The sequence below is a fragment of the Indicator indicator genome, chromosome 1 (assembly GCF_027791375.1).
Source record: "Indicator indicator isolate 239-I01 chromosome 1, UM_Iind_1.1, whole genome shotgun sequence".
In the NCBI taxonomy this organism is placed as follows: domain Eukaryota; kingdom Metazoa; phylum Chordata; class Aves; order Piciformes; family Indicatoridae; genus Indicator; species Indicator indicator.
Genome location: NC_072010.1, coordinates 38,244,119 through 38,268,712, shown reverse-complemented (window position 1 = coordinate 38,268,712; position 24,594 = coordinate 38,244,119). Strand labels below are relative to the sequence as shown.

General features: G+C 36.2%; 1 protein-coding gene across 2 annotated transcripts in view; it reads right to left on the bottom strand.

Moving 5' to 3' along the window:
* The window catches only part of TDRD3 (tudor domain containing 3), a 113,101-nt gene that overhangs the window by 4,805 nt on the left and 83,702 nt on the right, over positions 1-24,594 (bottom strand). For both annotated transcript variants that reach the window (XM_054381639.1, XM_054381644.1), the window contains exons 11-12: positions 18,591-19,429; positions 16,764-16,889 (exon numbers count right to left, since the gene is read on the bottom strand). In XM_054381639.1, the coding sequence (XP_054237614.1) occupies positions 16,764-16,889; positions 18,591-19,429 (965 nt within the window). The remainder of the gene's footprint in view (positions 1-16,763; positions 16,890-18,590; positions 19,430-24,594) is intronic.

Below are 24,594 nucleotides of genomic sequence, written 5' to 3'. Positions count from 1 at the left end.
GGGTCTCAGGGAAACAGTCTCTCTTATTTTTAGTATCCTAACTGTACTGTAGCAGACACCAGGTCTAGAGGGAACATGCTGCAAGGAATCTCCTCTTGAGAAAACTTTGAGAAAATTCCCTTTCATTCACAGCACAGGAAAATACAGGAACAAGAATCAAGAACACTGAACGATTAATTTTGTCAACTGTTCCAATGCCCAAGAACTGTCCTACAGTGCAGCATGCATATGACAGAGTAACCAAGTCACAGGAGTAAAATAATTCACTGAAAGAGACAGGAAGGAAAATGTACACTCTAAGGTTCTTGTGAAAAGTCATGCCTCCCTCAAGAAACATCTCTTTCTGACTCATCAGCTCGAATATCAATAAGCATACATTTTAAAAGTAACAACTACAGACAACCACATTCCTCACAACAAGGTCTTCTATTTACAGAGTGTGTCTGTTATCATAGTTGTATTTCCAGAACAACAGATTAAGCCTTACTGCAGAGTCTGCAATAGCCACAGAAGAAAACAGATTTTCAATACAACTGAACACAGAATAATTGATTTTACTATAGCCAAAGGCTCAGAACCATGGAATTCTGCCAGAAAAAACTTACTTTTCTTAGCATACCTCTTTTACTGCTTGCAGCACTATTGATTGCCTTATATAAAGATGTTCAAGAGACACCGACTATCCAAAAGGAAAGCACAACAGAAAAGCAGGTGTCTAACCCAATAAAAAAACTAGTTTTCAAAACTGTTAGCCCTAGTACCAATCCTCATCTTGGTATATGAAGTAATCTCCCAACACCGACAATGCAAGCTGTACTAACACCAAAACGTTAAAAAGCTAGCTGCCTGAAGTGGTGTAAAATACTTTAACTCCTTCAGTACACTTCAAGAAACCAAATAGCTGAAGATAGCTCCATATTATTTGCCAAAAGAGCAGAGAAATAAGCAACTGCAAGCTTTCTTACAACTCCTTGCCAAAGTTTCAATCTAACATAAAGAGCTCATCCTTGAAGAGTAAATAGGTGAACTTTCACATGCTCAGTGTTTGGATCACTCCAAAACTGGGAAATTAATTTAGCATGGTCTATTGTTGTTTTTAACAGTGTAGTGAATTCCACATGAATTTTTTCTTTGCTACCTTGGTAGTCTTTGCTCAAAAAGAATACCAATTAAATAGTTCAGTGCATCACATCTCACCTGTAATCCTCAGAAAAAAGGTTGGTTATCAGGAGTAAATTTCTTAAGTAGCAAATCCTCATCAAACCCCCAAATTTATGTTGCCAATGCTTTGATATCAGTAAAATCAAACCAGAACTAGAATTTGTCTTACATATTTCTCTTCTGATGTAGCTGTCTTTCCATACAGAACGAATGAGCTTAAGATGCATGCACTTCAGATATTTTTATTAAAATAGGCAAGAGCGAAATCTGAAATCACATTCAATTTCTTGAGGCTCTGAATGAAATGAACGCAAGCAATGAAGCAAATGATAAGAACGAATGAGTAACAGAAAACCTGTCAACTGTTCCCTTGTTCTTCTCTATGCACAGAGGTTTCCCACACAGAATTATAGAGTCTTGTTGAAATCTGCCATCTTATCAGATGACAGATTATCATTTCCTTCTTGGGTCTTAGCTGTTTGTGTTTGATCCTAATTGCATCTAACGTTCTCCAAAAGAACAATTTGGCAAGTCATACCTTTATTAAACATTGCTTCTTGTTTTGCAAGCAATTGCATTTCTTTTCTTCCATTATTTCTTGATCACTGATACCAATGCAGATCTTTCATCCTTTTTCTGTGATGATTTTATTGTACTTGCACCTCAGGGACTTCCTTTCTGGGCTCTTCTTTATTTCAATTTACTTTAAAATCTCTCTACCTCATGCTCATAACTGTCATTCCTCTTCTGGTACAGTATCTTCCCTTTGTAGGCAAAACATTATCTCTAATTTTCACTTCCTTGTTTTCCTTCTGTTCTTCAACCTAGAAACTTTAGCTGTCTACATTTGTTCCTGTTAAAACTCTGCAGTCAATTATGTCACACGTCTTGCCACTGACTATTTTTCCAGTCTTTCTTGCTGTTTTTCAGTTTACCAGTCTAAATCATTATCATGCTGAATTATTCCATTTCTACTTCCTTATCCATGTAGACTACATTTTATAAAGCAAAGTTAGCCACAGATCTCTCTTAGAGAGTTTTCATTCTTTATTACTAGTAGAAGCTGCATATTGGTACAATACTTCAAAAAACACAGATACTTGATCAGCTCATCCTTAAGTGTATTATACATTAGGTATCTAATATTCCAGGATTCAGGACTGAATTTCCTAGTACTTGCACAATGCCTAGGTCTATGTATCCTGAGATTAAATTATACCACTAGGCATACATGCAGACATCAAAAACTGTCAGATGCATAGGAAAAAGCAAGGAAGTTTTTACAACATTTACAATGCTACCAATGAAATGCACAAAGACACTACTGCAGGTTAGAATGACATGAGAGAGGGTGTGAGGAGTCAGCATTCTTCATGTATTTCAAAAGAAGACAGTGAACAGCAAAATTTAAGTCATTGGGCATTTCAGCTTTTATTCAAAATTTTGCCATAAAAATCTGCTCTTAGAACAAAAATGTCAAAAGTATCTCACAAGACAGACAACAATTTGATATGTGTGATATGGGAGTACATGCACACATTTTGGACCCATATACTCTGAAGAGTTTGTACCATCACCATACTTTGCTACCTGAGCTTAGTGAAATATGAAGTAGCTTCAGCACAGCCAAGTGACTACCAGCATGCTTTTACATAAAAAATTCAATGCATTTCATAGCTGCAGAACAAAGTTATAAATCCAATATTTAAAATACTTTAACGACCTATTTACTATATAGTTAACCAAATCTCCTATTACAAGGGGGATCTGGACATGCTGGAACGTGTCCAGAGAAGGGCCACCAGGATGATCAGAGGGCTGGAGCACCTCTCCTATGAGGACAGACTGAAAGAGCTGGGGCTGTACAGTCTGGAGAAGAGAAGGCTCCGAGGTGACCTTCTTGTGGCTTTTCAATATCTGAAGGGGACCTACAAGAAAGCTGGGGAGGGACTTTTTAGGCTATCAGGTAGTGATAGGACTAGGGGGAATGGAATAAAGCTGGAAGTGGGGAGATTCAGGCTGGACGTGAGGAAGAAGTTCTTCCCCATGAGAGTGGTGAGAGCCTGGAATGGGTTGTCCAGGGAGGTGGTTGAGGCCCCGCCCCTGGAGCTGTTTAAGGCCAGGCTGGATGAGGCTCTGGCCAGCCTGATGTAGTGTGAGGTGTCCCTGCCCATGGCAGGGGGGGTTGGAACTAGATGATCCTTGTGGTCCCTTCCAACCCTGACTGATTCTATGATTCTATGAAATCAGAACAGATTAAATTCATATTGCATTAAAAGCTCTCATTGAATTTCAATAAACTTTTTTCAGTGCATTCAAAATTACTGTCTACAAACTCACATTCCTTGAAGTGAATACTTCTGTCTAACCTTCTGAGAACAACGAATAGGTGGATTACAGTAAAGAGCAGAACAGAAGTTATGTATTACAAAAAAGCTTTGCTGACTATTCTGCTCATAGACATTTAGGCTGCAGCTGCAAGTCACAACTTGAACAGTGCCAGCAGTTCGCCATGTACAAAATAATTATTACTTCCTTCTATTCCTGCTTATTAGCAGAAAATTCTGCTCTATTCACTCAGCCCTTCTGCTAAGGTTTATCAGTTATAGCCCTCTGTGGCCTATTAAAGGATGAGCATCAGAGCCTGACCAAGGAGGCATGAAGGAGCAGCATGGGCTACAAAGAAGAGACAGGAAGCATGGAAAGCAGAAGACATTTTCCATTTCAGTGATGTCAAACCACTCTTCCAGTTTAAGCTGTAACTTCCTTACAGCACTATACCAGCTACTAGGAAGAAAATTAAATCTATTCCAGTTGAAACCACAACATACACATACTCACTTCATGGAAAATTTGATGAACCCAGTACACAGAGTGTTGGCTTCCTTGCAAAATAACTTTTCTTTCACATGCATTTCAACTCCCATGTCCTGGTCCAGATTTAATGCCTCTTTGCACTGACAACAGCTGGCTGCTGCTGTTAATATAACAAGAAATCTCTTGTTTTGCTGGTTAAATTCCTTCTGTAAAACTTATTTCTTTTGCCTAATCATCCAGTCCTGATCTCCTTGACTATTTTCATCTTTGACTTTTGCAGTTTCTACTCATTTATGTTTCTAGCAACCCAAATTACAGACTGTAAGATTTTTCACATGTACTAAACAAAGAAACCAAACAGAAACCCCAACCACATTATGACCATATTTAAGAATTCACGTTTTCTAGAAAAAAAGTGAATTTAGGTATTTAAATTGCAACATGTTACATAGAAAAAAATCATTGGCTAAAGTGTCTATAGCACTCCCTTAAACTTTCACTTCATCTCAGTACTTAAATGGATTCTTAGAACACTGTAATAGCTAAGAGTAAACCAAGATTTAATAATTTTTAAAAAAAATTGTCATTTAATAAAAGCACAAGCCTTATGTTACATGATCTTGGAGTGTCTTTAAGGCATAATTTCAATATTACTGCCAAACAAACTGTAAAAATTCCAAGTAAAAGAGAAATTACCACTAATGTATGTATTTTGAAGATCTTAACCAAGTACTGACTTTGTGACAAGAACATTTTTCAAGTGTTTATTATAGAATAATTCAACATATTTATTCTTGACCAATTTTCTCTGCAAGCAATGCTTGTTAAGTTATGTTTGTTACTTAAAATAGCAGTTCCTCTCATGCAGCAATCTTCTCACAGAATAAACTTTGTGAGGCTGTGGATACTTTTTTTCCACAGTACATGGCCCTGTATGAAGCTGGGCCTACAGCCCTACAGATTTCAGAGTTAAAATTATGAGTGAGAGGGACAAGTGCTAGATCTGCATGGAGTTATCACTCACTGCTATCAGTTAATTAATGTAAACTCTTACCCCTACTAATGTGTCCTTAAAGGAGTCAGACTAGCATTACATTTTGAGAAAAATATACTTTTGGTATGCTTATACATATCCTGTAAGACACTGCAGTAAGGTATCACTGATGGCTAGAAGTACACATAACTCATTGTAAAGGTATTTATCAAAAACGTTGCTTAAAAAAAAAAATCTATAATGTAGTCATCACAAAGGGTTTTTTTTAATTAACCTTTTAATATATAACATTTAGAACAGTAGTGATATTACACACAATTATTACTGTTACTAAACTCTTGCCTGGATCTCTTAAAGTGTATCAGCACACTACAATTAATAAATTATGGAATAAATTAAATTAAGGAACAAATTATGTGACACAAATTTACAAATTCTGCTAAGCAGGGTGCAATGCCAGACAGCTGCATGAATATCATCATGTCTTGCTACTGCAGAACTTTTCCTTTTTATTTTCCTCCACCTTTTTCATCACTCTTCTTTCTGTATTTCCTTTCCCTTTCTCGCTAGGATGTAAATTGTAAAGTTTAACCAATGCAGGTTCAAAAGTCAACAAAGTCAAGATGGTCATGATTAGGAAGGAAGAACTGATTCCTACTCTAAAAGCTGAGAGCTGGTCATCAGTTCAATCCATGAAATCACACTCCTAAATACTCTTAAATTCTTTTCCCATTACAGTAATTTTATGGAATGTGCAATTAGTCTGCCCTCATTCAAATGTTATGGGTGTCTAAAACAGATTTTGACATTAGAAGTAATTAAATAAGAATAATTAAAAGTTTTTTCTGAGAATAACCACTTATTAGCTGAAGTGAAACTTAACACCTTACCAGAGTGTGTGCCTGTTAGCGAGCACTCCCAAAGCTGATGTTTGAACACTGAGACTTAAACCAAAACCCAGTTAAAAGTTAACATCCCATTGTTAACTACGTCCTTCTAAAGCAGAATCCTTTTTACAGTGTAGTGTTCCACATTTTATGGTTTTACTTCTCTTAGTAAACATGACTGATTTCTTTTTAAACTTAAAACAGCATGGGTTTTTTTAATTTAAAATAGTTGCAATATATGGTAAGTAGTAAAATAGTCAGCCCAGATACCTAATCAACTTTAAGTTATCCTACAGACAAAAATCACTAAAATTCTAGTAAAACTGGTAACTTAGTATGGCACTTGTGAGAATAAAACGAGAGAAAGGCAAAGACAATTCAAAAATAAAGAATCATGTATTTCTTAATTTTTGAAATGTGAATGAAAGGGGAAAAAGATCACAAGAGATACGAAAGGCCATACCCATTTTCTAACTCACGAAACAAGAACAATAACATTCAAGCTATATTTTTCTTTTGTCCTTCCCCATTGTCTCTACCTCTGTCTTTCTCCACATACTTATACACCAATACAGGAGCATTATTTTCTGTTTATAAAGTATATGCAGGATAAAAAAAAACCCAACCATCAAAAAACACTGTAAAGGATTTACAGAGCACATACAATCATTTCCTACTTGAAAGTCACAACCCCATAAGGATCTAGCTAACATATTGGACATTACAAGCATTAGATAATTAGTACAGCTGACACAGATGTGCATAAATGTGCAGTCTCCACCAAACACACACACAGACCCCAACTAAATACATTCCTATGCATGGCACATCAAACTAGGTAGCATGGAGCTACATCTGAATATCTGCTGATTTTCTGTTTGCAAATAAAGAATTTCAAGATGACCCTTCCCTGACCAGTCTTTTCTTTAGTATCAGAAATAATGATTAAAAAAAAAAAAAATCTTTTCTGTAGACTTTCACTGATTAAACACCTACAGGCAAATAGTTCACATTTTCCAGGTTAGTTTTTTAAAAATCTACAGTTCTTCTTCAAGGTCAGCATTTATCAACAAAAACACTCTTCCACATTAATTTGAGACACTAATTTTATAATAAATTATTCAATAATCCTGAAAAATCAATGGATATAACATATTACCTTTTAAAATTAGATTTATCTCATTTTTCCTCTGCTGAAAATATCAGTTGTTACAAAAGCAGACGGTTTTCAAACACATCTAATGTCTACATGATTGTGCTAAAACAATATACATCCCAAGTTTTGTGTGAAGCAGTAAACATTAGATATCAAGGAATGGACATGGAAAAGAATTACATATTTAAATACAGGACTGCTAAAAGCAACACAACAGTTAACTTGGTATCAGGCATTTCTCTACTTCACCGCTTTTCTTCAACTCTCAAAACAAAGCACACATTTTTTTCCTAAACAGACTATATTCCAATTACATTTACATAAAACTAGGATAATGTAAGCCTGGGGCATGATTATCCCACATTTTGCTAGTTTATCTCTTCCCCTTCAGCGTACCGCACAGGTTATTCATACTTGCAGTCAATCCCTGTGGCACATATTAAAATAAATGTGTAACTCTTCTTGTGAGGTTTCTGCTTGAAACAGACAGTCTCCTACAAGTTGTCACTATGTTCTCAATACAGAAAAAAAAGTAATGCATTTTAGCTTCTGCATACTAAGTACTCTCAGTATAAAATTATAAATATTTAAAGGTTGATTTCCAATATTCTAAAAAAAAAAAAAAATAAAAATAGATACACTGGAGCAAGATCTGCTATTTAAATAACGTGCAGCCAGCAAACACACTCAAGAAAGCCACAAACTGGAAGTGGAGAAGATTTCAACATACTTTATAGATCTAACAACGTGAAATCAGTAACAGTAAACACTGTAAGTAGTTATGCACTGTAGGGAACAACATTACTATAATGAGTAATTGTACCAGTTTTCGGAAAAGAGCAGTAAATTAAGGGCCTCCATGTCTCCCCCCCAACATGCAATTATCAGCCTTTCCATCCCTCCAACATTTTGTTTTGTTTTTGAATAAAGTATTCATCCACTTTTTCAGAATATCAGGTTGAATAAAAGAGATTTAGTTTACACTGGTAATACAGACATAGTCTTAAACATATGGCAAAAAAAGAAAATTTGCATATACTTGGAAAAAAACCACAATTATCATAGTTCAGTTTCTTTGCAGTAAGTGCACTCATAAAAAAAAAAACCAAAAAAACCCACCCACAACTCAGAAAGGAAACACTAAGTGATATTATCTGAAATTGAAGTAGTGAAAGTATCTGAACGAGAAATAGTGGGTTTTAGTCAAGTTTTAGGTGCCACAGAATGCTGTGTGCACACACAGCCATGACAAAATTTGGCATTCAAATCCCCAAAGTCAAACACAGATCCCACAGAGGGATCTGCAGAGGCTGGATTGATAGGGTGAAGCCAGTGGTATGAGATTCAGTAAGGTCAAGTGCCAAGCCAAGGTCCTGCACCTGGGTCACAGTGGCTCCACAGAATGCTACAAGCTTGGGGAAGAGCAGCTGGAAAAAGACCTCTGAGTATTGGTTGTCAGCAGGCTGAACATTAGTCAGTGTGTCCAGGTGGCCAACAGCATCTATGTTCAGTTTTGGGCCCCTCACTACAAAGACCACTTTGAGGTGCTGGAGTATGGCCAGAGAAGACCAACAGAGCTGGTGAAGAGTCTAGAGCACAAGTCTCATAAGAAGCAGTTGAGACAACTGAGGTTGTTGAGTCTGAAAAAGAGGTTATGGGGAGGCCTTATTGCTCTCTACAATAACCTGAAAGAGACTGTAAAGAAAGGCGTTGGTTTCTTTTCCCAAGTAACAACTTATAGGACAAGAGGAAATGGCCTCAAGTTCTGCCACAAAAGGTTAGATTGGTTATTAAGAAAAGAATTGTAAACACTGGAACAGGCTGCCCAGGAACATGAGGTATTTAGAAATGGTTTAAGTGGGACATTGGAGACATGGTTTAGGAGTGTCAGGTTTATGGTTGGACTTGATCTTAAAGGTCTTTCCAACTTAAACAATTCTACGATTTCTACAGCTCTCTCCCTTAACGGGCCTGGAATTCGTGGGAGACTCAACCACTTACTAGGGACCCAACTGCTCTCCTTGATCAGTGGCAATGAAACCTATAACTTACGATGCAATTCCCAACGGCTGGGCCATGCAATACCCAGCAATGAGGACAGGTTAGGTTATGTCAGACACCGAAAGGAGGCTGATTAAGTGCAGAGTGAAAAGAAGCAAGACTGAAATGGACCAAGAAGGAAAGCAAGCAAGGGCAAGCCTCATGAAGTTTGCACCCAATGTCTTGTAAAATCTTACTTTCAGCCCTAGCACTGAAGAAGGCTCATCACTGTCCTAGAGTGAAATGGTACACTGAGGGAGCCCCATTATCTGTTTATGCTCTCTAAAATACTCTGAGAAAACCTGCATAATTTGTGCTACTCTTTGAAACATGAACGATCCTTGTCAGCTCATTAGCTCAGACATCCACATCCACTCATTTAGTAATAGTCTATAATGTCTCTTGCAGGACATGAAAAAGTTATGCAAATTACATTACTAATATGCAGAAAATAAAGGATGAGTAGAGCCTCTGCCAATGTTAGAAACCTCACGATTTTTACACTAAGCAATCAAGCCAAGGAAAGCAGAAAAACATCCTCCTCAAATCAAAATTACCAAACAAAAAACAACAAAAGGAGCAATTTAACATGCTTTAACATTTCTGAAGAAAAAATAAATCACCTTTCTGCAAAAAATTATCTTTAACTTCTTTTACGTTCTATAACGTAAGAACTAAAACCCTATCTTGTTTACAGGTATTACTATTGATAACACTGGGAAGCCATCAAACATGGAAAACAACTCCCAAGCACTTCAGACTTTAACCATCCCTGTACAAGGAAACTTCAGAACATGAAATCATGTGTCCAATCAGTATGAGCTGTATATATAAGCAGTAATATCTGTAATCACATACAAATTAGGTCTGTGAGACTGAGTCACCAGTATCGTGTCTCTCTTTCCTAGACAGCAATAAATCAGGAATATTACACCAATTCCTCCAGTTTCCTCATTAATAAATATATTAACTCAAAGCACTGGAAATGTGAACAACCTCAGAACACTAAAATTTAAAGGAGACATGGAAATCAGGAAAGATGAGTAGAGTCCTGACATTGTTACATATCAAATTTCTTTTACATATTCAACATGTTCAAGCTCAACACAGGCAATACAGAGAAATCCAAGCACAAAATCCTTCAGATTCAAAATGAGTCTGAAGAACTTTCATCACATGAGAACAGGATAAAAAACAATATTTCAAAGAGGTTAAGCTGTGCTATAATAAAATGAAATTGCAAGTCACTTTAAAGAAAGGTGTTTAGTGAGGAACAGCCTTTCTCAAAACAAACAACCTATGCAACCCAGTATGCAGTCTCTAAATAATGAATCAACATCACATGCAATTTAATTTAATAACAAGGAGGTGGAGGCAATAAGGATAGTGTAATGCTCAAAGCATCCTCTTTTAACTGTCACAACTTTTTCAGTGACATGACCTGTATGGCTAGAAATAATTTGCAGTATTTTATAGTTTGGTGAAGAAAAAAAATGCTCCAATGAAAGATTCAAACATATTTTGCAACTCAGAAAAAGGAAAGTCATTGTTTTATGCCCTCTTAGTATAAACTACTTCCTCTCAACTGGAATTTGCCTTCTTTTAGTTTATTAAAAAATAAAATGCAGTTCCTTCACTATATTCAAATATCAGTTACTACATTTCAGCAAACCACCAGTAACTTTCAGAAGAACAGTTAAGGCCATCTGTCTGTATTCCAAAATGGATACACTGAGCTAAAGGCTGAAGAATTCTCAGAGAACGGAAGTGCTAAAGAAAAATACTCTACTAGCAGTTTATCAGGATAAATGCTTTCCACAATCCCGGTTTTCAAATATTGCCTATTAAAAGAAGGCAGGAGAAATAAATAAATTATTCTGACAGAACTCGAAGGTTCATTCTGTTTAAAGGTACATATAATGACGCTCTGCAGAAGATGTGAAGGAATTTAGAGCAACACATATAGTGGGTAAAAAAAGTCTCTGGTAATAAAATTAAAAATAATATTTAGGATAGACTATGAAAAGTAATTTTTCAGCCTGGCAGGACAGGGGCAACTAAATCTGCTAAATTAGGAAGCAACTGCTTAAATCTGAAATGTTTTAATTATCCGGAAATATGGCCTTTTGTGGAAACACTATTCACTTTTTAGATTAAGAAATATGCACCACCACTCATGAAGGGTAGTCTGAAATACTCAGCCTTCATTTAATTCATTTAGTCAATGCACAATTAGGAATTGTAAAATTAGAGATTTTCTTAAAAGTACAGAAGCCAAAGAACTAAGGACATCAAATTCTTGTCTGATGCAACTATTTAGGGACTTTTTTTTCTACAGTAGTCTTAGAACTGGTTAAGTAGACTGTACAATTCTTTTAGTATAGTCAGTGAGGACAGAAGCTAGATAAGAGATCCAACCAAGACATGCTTATCTACCTTACCTACTTAATTATTCAATGGGAAAGACTTCCTGCTTGATGCACAACACGAAAAGATCAGTGTGATGCCAAGGCCATCCAGGCCGAAGAGTAGTAAAGAAATGGCACTCTATTGTTCGAATAAGTATTTTCCTGTCATAAATGCAGACAGGGTTCAAAACCTCCATAAATCATACAGATGAAAGTTGTCTCCAGTTGGAAGAGGTAGCTGTAAGTTTTTATTTAGTGGGCTTCAGTGTTACTGTTTACGTTGCTGGAAACAGGTCCAAACACCCTCAGAACCTTATGGGAGTTTACTCCTCTACTTACCTGAAACAGGGGACAGGTATAAGAAATCCCTGAATTATAGTCTGATTTCAGGTAATTCAAAATCTTTAGAAGCTCTTAGAGCTCTGTGAGGTACCAGACAACTTTACCAAATACGAGCTCTCAAATGTCTGCCAGCATGAATTAACTGTAATCCAAGACCCTTGGATTTTCTTTCATCAACTCATTCCTTAATGAAGCAAAGCTGCAGAGTAGATTTTTAGTATCCACAAAACAAAACAAATTACAGAAGAAGCAGGATTACACATACCTTAATAACAGTCTTTACCTTCTCACCTCATTAGGCATAAGGTACAAGAGAGAAGAATAGGAAACTACACTAAACTAGAGACTTCATAAATAGAATTTTTAAGTGAATTACTGCGATCAAAGAGTTTGTATGAATTCTATATTGTATAGGGAAAAATCATAATACAACCAAAACATACACAGGTGGGAAAATGTACATCTTTATTTCCTTCATATAATAGTAGAAAAATAAAAAAGGGTTATCATCGTGTAAACAGCTTGTGACCAAGAAACTGAAGAATGTAAAAGGGAAAAACAAGGGTTTGGGGGGAAAATTTCAAAAGATAAGCACCCAGGCTACATACTCTCATAATTCATTAAGAAAAAAAAATAATCTGACAAGTTAGAGAACAAAATTAAGACGAAAAGTTTAAAATAATATCTTTATTTTTTTTCCACAGAACAAACTATTGAGATAGGAAAGCCCTTAAAGTTCCATGCTTCTCAGCCATTAGTATGCTCTCACATGTTTTACAAGAAAATCAGTTCTTATTTCTACAATGGCTTTTCAGTGATTTTTTTTCATTAGGATGATAGTGTTTTCACTAAGTGACTTCTGCTGCATTAAGGGAAATGGATACAGTACTGTAGTACTACATACAAGATACTTAGAAGAACTTAGAACAACAGTGGAATTGAAATGCAAATTTGTTAAAAATATTTACAAATTTTGCAAGCACAAAGGAAAGAAAATAAAAAACAACCCTACAGTTTTAGTGTTGTCACTGTTTGTGCTTAATGAAAAAAAAAAAATCCCCACTAGCTTTCTGATTTACCTTATGTAAAATGCAGCTGTATCTTCTATACCAACAGCTAACAGGAAGATAAGCAGTAGCATGTTAAGTGTCAGAGGGACTGAAAACTTACAATGAATCAAGGCAAACTGGGTGATGGACAGTATACAATCAGTTATTAGAGAGCTTTAAGATCAACCAATAACATTTTTTCCACTGCAGTGGAAAGAGCATTGTATGCTGAGAATATCAGGCAAAACTGATCTACAGTCAAGAAAAGAAAAAAATCCCCAAACAACAAATGAAGCAAATGAAAAAAAAAAAAAAACAAACAAGAAACAAAGCCAAACAAACAAGCAAACAACCAACCAAAAAAAAAAAAAAGGCAAAAAAAACCAACAACCCCAAACACAAAACAGCAAAGCCCCCAAACCACAGAACTTATGAAATGCAGTTCAGTATTGAAGACAGAAGGAACAGCAAGTAGAATGTTAACTAGCATGGGATGAAGAGAAACCAATATTGTATTAAATCTATCAACAATGTAAAAAAAAAAAAAAATCACAAATTTACTATTTTTGATAATTAAAAAGGTTGCCAAAAATAGGTTGGAAATTCAGATGCTTAAAGAATAGGTAATGTCATAAAAACAAGGGTGACATTTTGGCTGTTTTTCTCAAGTGACTAGTTGAGTAACTTGAGCTTCTTTCTTTCGCCTAATGGTTTATTTTATCCAGCTTATATGAGTTGGGGAAAAAATTTTCAATTCAATACAAGAGTACCAGAAAGTGCAGGAGAAAATAGTAAAGAATAATCAATTCTAACACAAAGACTAAAATTTATGCCTTTAAGGCAATTTTTTTAATATCAACCAATTTTTTCAAAAGAGGTCTGCAAAAATGTGGGACATAGGAACTCACACACTGTATATTTCTACATTAATAATAAGTCTTCAGTACGGACAGTTTAGAAAGACTTCGCTAACTGGAAGTTACTTGGAAGGACTGAAATAGAACTCAGCACAAGATTTGCAGATGACACCAAGTTGGGAGCAGGTGTAGATCTGTTAGAGGGTAAGAGGGCTCTGCAGAGAGACCTGGACAGGCTGGACAGATGGGTAGAGTGCAATGGCATGACATTTAACACATCTAAGTGCTGGGTTCTACACATCAGTCACAACAACCCCACGCAGCACTACAAGCTGAGGACAGAGTGGCTGGAAAGCAGCCAGGCAGAAAGGGACACAAGGGTACTGGTTAACAGTAAGCTGAACATGAGGCAGCAGTGTGCCCAGGTAGTCAAAAAAGGCCAATGCCATCCTGGCCTGTATGAGGAAGAGTGTGGCCAGCAGGAGCAGGGAAGTGATTCTGCCCCTGTACTCAGCACTGGTTAGGCCACACCTTGAGTACTGTGTCCAGTTCTGGGCTCCTCAGTTTAAGAAAGATGCTGAGTTGCTCGAATGTGTCTAGAGAAGGGCAACAAAGCTGGTGAGGGGTTTGGAGCACAAACCCTATGAGGAGCGGCTGAGGGAGCTGGCGGTGTTTAGCCTGGGAAGGGGGAGGCTCAGGGGACACCTTACTGCCATCTACAACTACCTGAAGGGAGGTTGCAGCCAGCTGGGGGTTGGTCTCTTCTCCCAGGCAACCAGTGACCGACGGAGAGGACACAGTCTCAAGCTGTGCCAGGGGAGGTTTAGGCTGGATGTTAGGAAGAAATTCTTCACAGAAAGAGTGATTGGCCATTGGAATGGGCTGCCCAGGGAGGTGGTGGAGTAACTGTCCCTGGAAGTGTTTAAAATAAGACTGGGTAAGGCACTTAGTGCCATGGTTTAGTTGATTAGATGGTGCTGGGTGACAGTTGGACTTGATGATCTCAAAGGTCTTTTCCAACCTGGTTAATTCCGTGATTTCCAATAAAACAAGTTCATTATTGCTGATAATCTCAATTAGTGAAAAGGAGTTACTGAAGTCAGTTTAAAATCTGTTTTGTTCTCTTGTAAGTAGGAGATATCATAAAATTACTTAAACCTTATGACAAAGACTTAATTAAGCATCATGAGAACTTCACTTTGCATTTGTGCACGCCAGCTAGATTTATATATTAATATGAAGTGAGACAAAGAAAGCAGCTAACAATGTTCAGCTTAAAAGACGCTAGAGTATTACCGCATGACTCCAATAAGTGAGGAAGAACTGCAAATGCTTAATAAGGACTAGAGTTAGCATTCAAACACAATAAAGTGAAGAGCAATGTCCTAATTAATTTCCACCTACAAAAATCCTACAGCTGCAAGGACTTTTTATCAAGAAAATAGTAAAACCTCAGAAAGAAATCATAAAAAAATTGTTCAATGTGAAGAAGTTGGCATTTGATTGGCATCTATCTTACATACATATAATGATCTAAATTGATGCTATTTACCTCACCTTCCTTGAGAGAAAAAAAGAACCTTGAAAAAGGTATTTTTCATTTCTCAATGGACTGAAAGGTCCTTGGAAAATCTTTATTTCTCCCTAGTAACAACTGAGGAAGCTTCAATGATTAGACTGGGAAGTAGCATGATCTTAGGACTCTGCTACGGCAAGTGGCAGAATTCTCTCTTCGTATCTTGTTCCACTCAAATTAACTAAAATAAAACAAACAAACCTGGGGGGGGAACAAAAAACCAGTCCATCTCATTCAATTCATCCTGTGACTACATGACTGATGATCCAACATGGGAAGAGAGAGAAGAGGAAAATCATGTGGTCAGAGATAGGCAGAGGAGTCAGGAAGAATGATCACTGTTTCAGGTTGCCACCTCACTACTAGATCAACTTAGTCTTACAACAGTCCAAGTTCTCAGATTGTGAGAACTAACTTTCAGAGAGTTGAAGTAAAATAAAATCCACTCCAAGACTGCAATCAAAACCAAAGAAAAGGCTGATTATTAATCACAAAAAGGGTCGAAATAAGTACAATCATACAGTAAGAAACCAGCACCTTACAGCTCAGCTTGTGGGATAAAAAGGGTGGGGGAAGGTAAATTTTCATAGAAACAGCAATGCATCAGCTGGGAAGAGTATTGGATATCCTTTTAAGTACAACAAAGCCATCTCAGAGACCATAAAAGCACATGAGAGCTACAGGCAACAACACAAGTTAAAAGACCATAGGCAGCCTCAGACACAGTAATAACATGACTTTATGACCCAGAGGTAAGAAATTAAAATATGCACATTCAACTCATCATTAAGGAATCAATATACTAATACTTTTTGTGCAGCTTTCTATATTAAGAGTAGACAGCATTTTGCACTCCTGATTTTAAAAAATAATAAAAATGTAACTATCTCTATATCCACAACACTGATGAATAGAGTATTCTGAAATTTCCAACTTCCATAAGGCTAACTCATTCTAAACCTTATAAAATAGGTTTTGAGGCAAACACCTCCACCACAGTATTTGGCAAAGAAGTAATCATCGAAACAAGAATAAAATGATGATACAAAATGAAATGATACAGACATCTATTTTTAGCCATACATACACATGTAGTAAAAACATTCAGAATATGTATTTTTAAAGGATGTTTCCTGACCTTCACAGAACAATATATAATGTACATGAAATGTGTTTAATAGGGTAAGCAACGACTTTTAGAGAGAAAATACGCATAAAACTGCTTGGCTGACAGGTTAGTTATTCATTTTCAAACAATACAATGGAAACACAGGATGAAAACCACATGAAATACACCTTTATAAAGTTTCATACAGACAACTAAGAAGTTGAGATTTTGTTCCTGTAGTCACGTAACTATTTTTCTACATATGCAACTAACACTTTTTACATGACTAGGCATTCGTATCTGAAGAGTTACATGCTTTATACAGACTACGTAGATTATATTTTTTAATACAATTTTTTACCACATACCCATGTATCTGCATGAACAGGCCTGATGTTGCTGAGAAGCACCTCTTCGTAATTTCCATAATCACAGAATTTAACAACAGCAGTTGTCCCAGAAGAATGGAGAGCTTCAATTTCTGCCCGGTAGAACTTGAAAAAGAAATTTTCAAGGTCATAAAATACTCCCTGAAATAAATCTACCTCTTTAAATAAAAAGTGTGCACATATGTGTGTATATATGTATGCAGATATGTGTATTTATATATTTTTAGTTTTGACTAAGATTTGTAGCAGATATACTAGAGTTTCACACAGTAGGCTGCAAGGACACAATAAAGTGTACTTAGAATACCCATTGAGAAAATATGCAGCTTATGGACTGAACATTTAAAAGACTTGTTTTGATTTCTCTGAAAACAAAACAAATTTGTCACTAACAAATGCTGTTATGTACAGAGAAGTGCTACTGTAAGACTTAAAACACATCGACCAGTTAAGTGCCTAACAGCCACATATACTGTGCATGGTAATGTACACCTAATTTAACACCTCATATTATAAAAACATTATTAAAATGCCTTTAAATAAAATCCTCTTCCTAAGCACAATGCTAGATTTTTTTACATTCATGTGCATACAGATCAGCTTTCTTGAAGACACTCAATCACTTCTTATTGAACACAAAGAAATCACTGCCTCCTAACATGCTTAAGCCTAGTACTATAGTTTATCATCACATTTCAAATTGTCCTACCTGGCAGCAGCAGCAGTTATTCTAACTACAAAAAAACAAACCAATAGCCCTCAAGCCCACATCTCCACACCCCCCAGAAAAGTGCTTTTAGGTAATAGTCTGGGATTAGCCTATACCTACTTATTTTGCAAATTTCATACTGTACAAAATTTCAAAACCTTATCTCACAATAATGTATTCTATAATATGCTATTTCGTTTCACACTAAACCACCCATCCAAACTACGTAAAAAAACTAAAACTCTAACATAAAATAAGCAAAAAAAAAAAGACAGAAAATGGTGACAACACAGTTTATTCAAAGGACGGTATTTAAGGTGGTTCTCAGATTATCAGAAAAGGTCAAAAACTGGAAAAACTAGACAAAAAGAGTGAAACTCCTGTACAGATAATAAAGCTGAAACAAATATGAAAAACTTCTTTTGCAAAGGAGAAAATGAAAGATTTCTCTTGCAGCGAGACACTTATTAGTAAGAAACACAGCTGAAAAGTATTTAAACACAGATAAATCAGTAAAACAAAGTTATCACTCAGCATAACTTATTTATTAAATTAATTCTCCAGCTAATAATCTACTAGTGAAAACAAACAAACAAAAAAAGCCTTTTTCTATTTCCTTTCTGTAAAGACTAAAAGAACAAGAGAGGTTTTTTTTTTAATAGTCCTGTTTCTGCAGACTCTGGTCTCCCCTTTTAATAGCAAAGGTTGCATGCTGACTTGTTTTAGAAAAAGGCATTACACATACACCATTACAGACTATTCTAGATAGCACAGCATCATAGAACCATAGAATTGCTATCCTGTTTCTTTTTCCTTCAAAAAGAGTATGGGCATCCATATTCATCCCTTCAAATTTTCAGCACCCAAGTCAAATGCTTCACCCTAGAGCTTAGTCCTCCTAAACTCCACTTAAAAGCATTTAGAAGTTTCATATGAATGTAAGTGGCATATTTAATTTCAGAAAAATAAAACAAGAAGCTGGCCAAGAAGCATACTGCACACCTAGTAACGAAGCACTAGCATGGTAAGTCTCCCACAGGTACATAAGAAAACACAGAAGGTACAATTTGAGGTAGTTCTCATTGGCAAAGGCATACCTTGTTGTCCTCCCAGTAAAGAGCAAAGCATTCATCCCCTGGTCTCCAACTTTTTCCGTACTCCATGTGAACTGATGGTTCTAATATTTTCTCCGGTTTGATGGGCCCTGATCTCCTTTTGGGACCAGTGTTGTAATACAACATTTTATCATCAAAAGCTGGGATGGCAGTGGGTCCTGATGATTTGATCGGTCCTACTCGTCTTCCTTTCTGATGATGCTCGGTATCTCCATTTGGTACAGCACTAAAATTATCAGTTCTGCTACGATTTTGGTAATCATTATTAACACCAAAATGCTGCTCGCTTTTTACCATAAAAGCCTCACTACTTATTGTTCGTGCCTTCCTGTCACAGAAGTTTTCAGAATTGTGTATTTGGTTTTCCCTTTTCCCACGTTTCTGGTTATTGTTCTCTGCAATATCTTGAGCAACAGAATTCTCCTTGAATTCTGTGAAACATACCCCTTTTCCTACTCTGTTTTGCATGTTGTTATCTCTTTTTTTGAAAGTCATCTCACTCTGGTGAGTAGCTATGGGATAACCCATATCCTTTGGCCTGTCATTTCTAGGATAATGTCTGTCACTTTTATTTTTTTCATCTGTCCAATGTTCTAAAGAGTTGTGCCTTTCAGGACCTCTGTTTCTTGGTAACCCACCACTTTCCAAAGCCTGGCGTGAATTTTGAATATCCTTTTGAAAACGAGGGGGTTTCTCATTCCTGGACTGTCTCATGTCATTGCGAGAAACGTGTCTTGAATGATTGTCTTTGATGCCATTCTGTTCGGTATTCAGAACTTTGTGCTGTACTTGATGTGGCGGGTGAAATTGCAATTTCGGTTCTACAAAGAAAAAAATTATTTCAATTATTAATGTATTTCAGAAATTTTAAAATATCATAGAAATAGTGCTTCAGATCCTGATAAAGGAACAGTATTATTTAGAAAAGTATTCAATATTTACCTTTTGTGATACACAAATTGATTAGTACACAGAAAATTTAAGAGAGACACTTGAACTGTAATCCCTAGTTATTGGAAAACACACACTGCTCTGGGCTGTACTCAGAACCAAATCACCTACCAGTATGAGATAAACTTCATAGATTTCCAGGAATTTGTTTCTCCCTATAGATATCAGTAACTCATTTGAGTAAGAGCCATTTAGAACAGAAAAACAGAATTCCAGCATGGAGAAAGGAAGGAGGGGGAAAATGAGGAGAAAAAAGGAATACTTTTAATCTGAATGAAAGCTTTCTGTAAAAATACCTTGTTAACAGCTGTTCAGCATCCAAGACAAAAAGCAAGAAATAGAAGTGATGAAATGAACACAGCTGAGAAACCGTAGATAATGGGAAGAGCAATAAAGCCCAGAACTCTGGAGACTCTGATCAATGAGCCAGAACAAGAACTGCTTAAGTATTACCTTTGAGATATTCAACCAGAACTCTAACCAATGAGAAGAGGGAAAAAAAGATATAAAAAGTATTTTGTGGATCTCATGAGAAAGATGAAACTTGCTACAGGATGCTGGGGAGGAGGGGAATTGTGGGGATCTCTGAAAACCTTTTATGGAATTACATTTTTATTTATTCAACCATGGAATTTTTAATAGGGCGCTTAGGTGAAAAGACAAAGGAGGGGAAGGAGCAAGATGAATCAAGAAGGAATAAGCTTGAGAAAAAGAAAGAATGAGATTAAACAGGACAGCGGCAACTAAAAAGGTTCCAGGTTAACACACTTGCCAGGTCAACTCCTGCACATGATCACTGCAGCCTGTCTCATCTCCTTATTAACTGAACAAACTCATTAGAGTGATTCATGTCTGTATAAGCAATTTCTCATGTTAGGTGGGTGTCTGTATTCTCTTGTGTTCATTCATGGCAGTAGGCTATGAATACATTGTTGTGGACAAGTCTGGTGTGCATGCGGGGGTTAGTGGGACCATGCACTTAAGGTCTCCGCTGCTTAGCCCTGAATATGCTCCTATGGTAAGGAAAAATTAAGAACTTCAGTTTACCATTATGTTACTACAAGAAAAAATGCATGCTGCAACCTGAAAAAAAAATGTATAAATGTTCAAAATTACTACACAGTAAGAGTTAAAATTGAAATGTAAAAGTTTGTGCTTCCCCCCACATTATTATAGCTCATGGAATTTTTATATAATTGATTAAATTGGCTAATAAGAATCTAGTTTTATTTTTACATACACTTGATTTAAACCTTTTTGACTTCTGAAAATTAAGGTGACTAACATGACCTAGCGTTTGGTTTTTTGAAGTGGCATAAGCATGCACAAGGCTTCGCACGACTGTAATCTTGATAAAAACACATCTTACTGCAAAATTTGTGACTTTAAAACCAAAAATGTTTTTAATGCATGAATATGTAAATATACTACTCAGAGAACTAAGTTTCATAAATATTCATTTTCTATTAAAAAATGAAAATATTACTTTTTAAATCTTGTAACATTAAAATTATTTCTAGATTAAATCCTTCAAGTTTAGAAGTACTTCTTTATCTCTCATTTACAAATGGAACATGAAACATGTCCTTTGACCTTTTCCTAAATGAAGAAATATTTCCTGAGCTGAGTAGTCACCTCAGACAGCTTCTAGATCATAACCAGGACTGTGTACAACCGCAAGACCTACTCCGTAAGCATGTAGAGTAGTTGTAATACTTTAAAGCCTTGAGGAAAACCAGAAGCATACACACATTCTTCTATAATTGGAAGAAGTTTACTGACATTTATATTCAATGTCATAGCATGTAATAAGTCTTCTTAGCTATTGTCTAGGCACACTAATGAAAATAGATGGCTTTACTAGACACCAAAAGAAAAAAAAAAATCTGTATGTAATACATCTCCAGGCACCCTACTTCTGTCACACAGCTGCAAATAGTCTTTCTACCCTTCTTCCCCCTATTCTGTCCTGCTTTCCAAAAGAGTTACAAGCATTCTCACATAAGACAATATTTTTGGTCTTTTGCTAGGAAATACTAATCTTTAAAATCTTGAAAGAAATAATTCAGAACTCAAATGCTATTCATCTACTTAACAAGAATTACCTGTAAAATAGGGCATTAAGACGATTCACTTGAGTTATAACCCACTATTTTACAAAGCATGGAGATTTAAAATAAATTGCTAAGAAAAACTAGCAACATGTTTGAACACTGGCATGAATAGCTCCAACCAGAACTAAGAAGTCGGAAAAAATTCCTATTATCTGCTCTTTTCAGGCAACAGAAATTTTAGCAGTATGTGTATAGAAAAGGCCATCTGTTGCTTATCTATTTAGAAACAAATTTCTAATACATTAATTGCAACAGTAAGACTATTGGATAATTAAATTATTTCTACCACCATAACATGATCATTATCTAAAAGCGACAAGTTGATTTGAAGTGCGTTGGAACTTTCAGTTACAGATTTTCTTTTAAACAGTATGGGAAAATTAAACTAACTGTCAGCATGGAAAGAGACTAGGAAGCATCAAAACAGTGAAGATAAGCATCTTCTTTCTAGGTCTATTTACCATAATACGCAAAAACTGCTCACAAAACACCTGGCATTTTTCTACTCTAACTTGAAGAAATAAAAAAATCTGTTAAATTGATGTATTCTATGAAGATTAATTTATTGGGCTAAAAGCTTACAATATGCAACAGCACTGAGTGAGCAGGACATGTTAACCGATTGTTTCGACATGCATGCACAACCCCTCCACAAATAGAAACTAACAGTGTATGTTACTTTGTCAACCAGAGTGAACAGAAAAAGCCTAGAGATGAGAACATTACAGGTTCTTCAGGCCAGACAGCACAAATTCATGATCATCATAAAAACTGAAGCACATCTAAAGACATCTAAAGCTTCTATAAAAGTTAAGCGATGAGGAACATTAACCTGAGATTGTCTACTGCGTCCACTGTTCCTTACTACTACTTCTTGCTCCACCTCCGAAAAAAAAAAAAAAAATAAATCAGGTAATGTTCCCAGAGAAATACCAGTTCCTACAGGGCAGTAACAAGAAGATTTGGTAAGCTATTCTGCCAAACTGTGAGATGCATCAGCCTAGTCATCATCACTTTAACTGTCATCTACTGGGTAGTTTTAAGATGACAACTCGTGTTTCTCAGTTTGAAACCATCACTCAGTTATTTCACTCATTTTAGCTTTGTGTGTGATGACCCAAGAAGACTGCATAGAACCAATCACAGTCCCTTGCTTACAATAAGCCAGCAGGACCTGCTTTAGTTGGAAATCCCAGCCAATACAACTCCAAAAAAGCACTGCTCCATGCACAAAGGAATTTCAGCAGTACGGTTTCCTGCAGCTCTCTCCCATGGAATTTATCACGTTTAATAATGTGGTTAAACTCAAAGATCACGGCTCTTCTCACACCAATGGCAGTGATATCATTTTCTCCTTCCAACTTGAATTACATTTTTATGCAACTTTATGGAAGCATGTATTTGAGACAGCTGCTCCTAAGGGCATGTTCTACCTGGTACTGGCCAAAAGATAAAAAATTAGAAGGAAATCCATGAGACATTTGCACACACTTCATGTCATGAAGTAAAATGCCAGTTACTCAAGAGCTTCGCCAAGTTATATAAAATGCAGGATCATGAAAATGCAGTAACAGAAGAACTGGAAACTGAGTTCAGATTTCTGGTGAAGCAAAGTAAATAAACACTGAGGAGGATGACAATGACAATACAGAAGTGGCAAAAAACCCAAAGCATTCTGTCATTGCATTCACTATAAACCTTACATTTAGAGAACTGAACTGTAAACAAAAATTGATGATTTTATTAGTCTTGAAATGTATGTAATTTACAATCTTTTTATCTTAAATATTTGAAGAGAAGTTACTGACAAAATAAAAATATAAAATTCTACTAACATACGTCAACAATGCTAACATTACAACAATGCTAACATTACAACAAAAATAGGTTTGATTTTCTTGATATTCACAATTAATACTGACTGGCCTCCAAAGCTGTATAATAAAGATGATTACTTTTGCAATTTAAATCTCTTACTGTCAATAGGGCAGGGTATTTGTTGAAAATACGGCTACTAAATTGTAAATTCCAAGGGTTACAACTTTTCTTTAACTCAAAAAAAAAAATCTGTCTTGTTTTCCTCCCAAGGTACCTTGCCCCCATATATTCAAATTCTATTATCAAGAAATGAAACAAATAGTTTTTAATTATATTCTTTGCATGACCAACATATTTCAAACCTTTATTTTGGAAATACACAAAGCTTTATGGACTAAATCTGTTGAAATTATACACGATATACTCGCCACACATGTGTTACCATGAAAAAACAAAACAAAATACACCCCACACGTTCTGGTTTACCTCAAGTACTAACAGTTAGGTAGATGGACAGAAATTCACATCTGAAAGCACATAAATGCCCTGCCCTTTGGAGACCTCCGGGGCTGGATCTTGAAGAGTCTGGAGATCTCTGGGGCTGGGTCCCAGGAGCTTGGGTGTGTACCCTTTTCTGCTTGTGATAAATGCTTATCTTCCACTAAAGTTCTATTTATTCTCAGAGACATTTGGGTGAAAAGCTAATGAGACAGTAAGAAAACTGTTACAAAAGCAGTGGCTTGCAAACCCTCCTACATGGTCAGTACTTCTTTTGCCATTTATCTCCTGCAGACAGCACTGGCAGCACAGAAGGTAAAGGTAACCGCAGCTAAATTTGGTAGAGTGCTCAGAGACAGAGTAAGTGGAGGAAAGAATTCATATTCACTGACATTATACAGCATCATTCAAACCACTACAAAAGCAGTTACAGGGTGCACATTTGAAGAAGAAAACTGAAAAACGAGAAAACACAGAAAGCAGTGAGAAGTATCTCGTGAGGGGCTAGAAAAGCCCAGTTCACACAGCTAACATGGCTGATGGATATAATACACAAGTTATTTCTCATAAATAGCTATTGGGAAAGCACATTTTGGTAGCTCTCC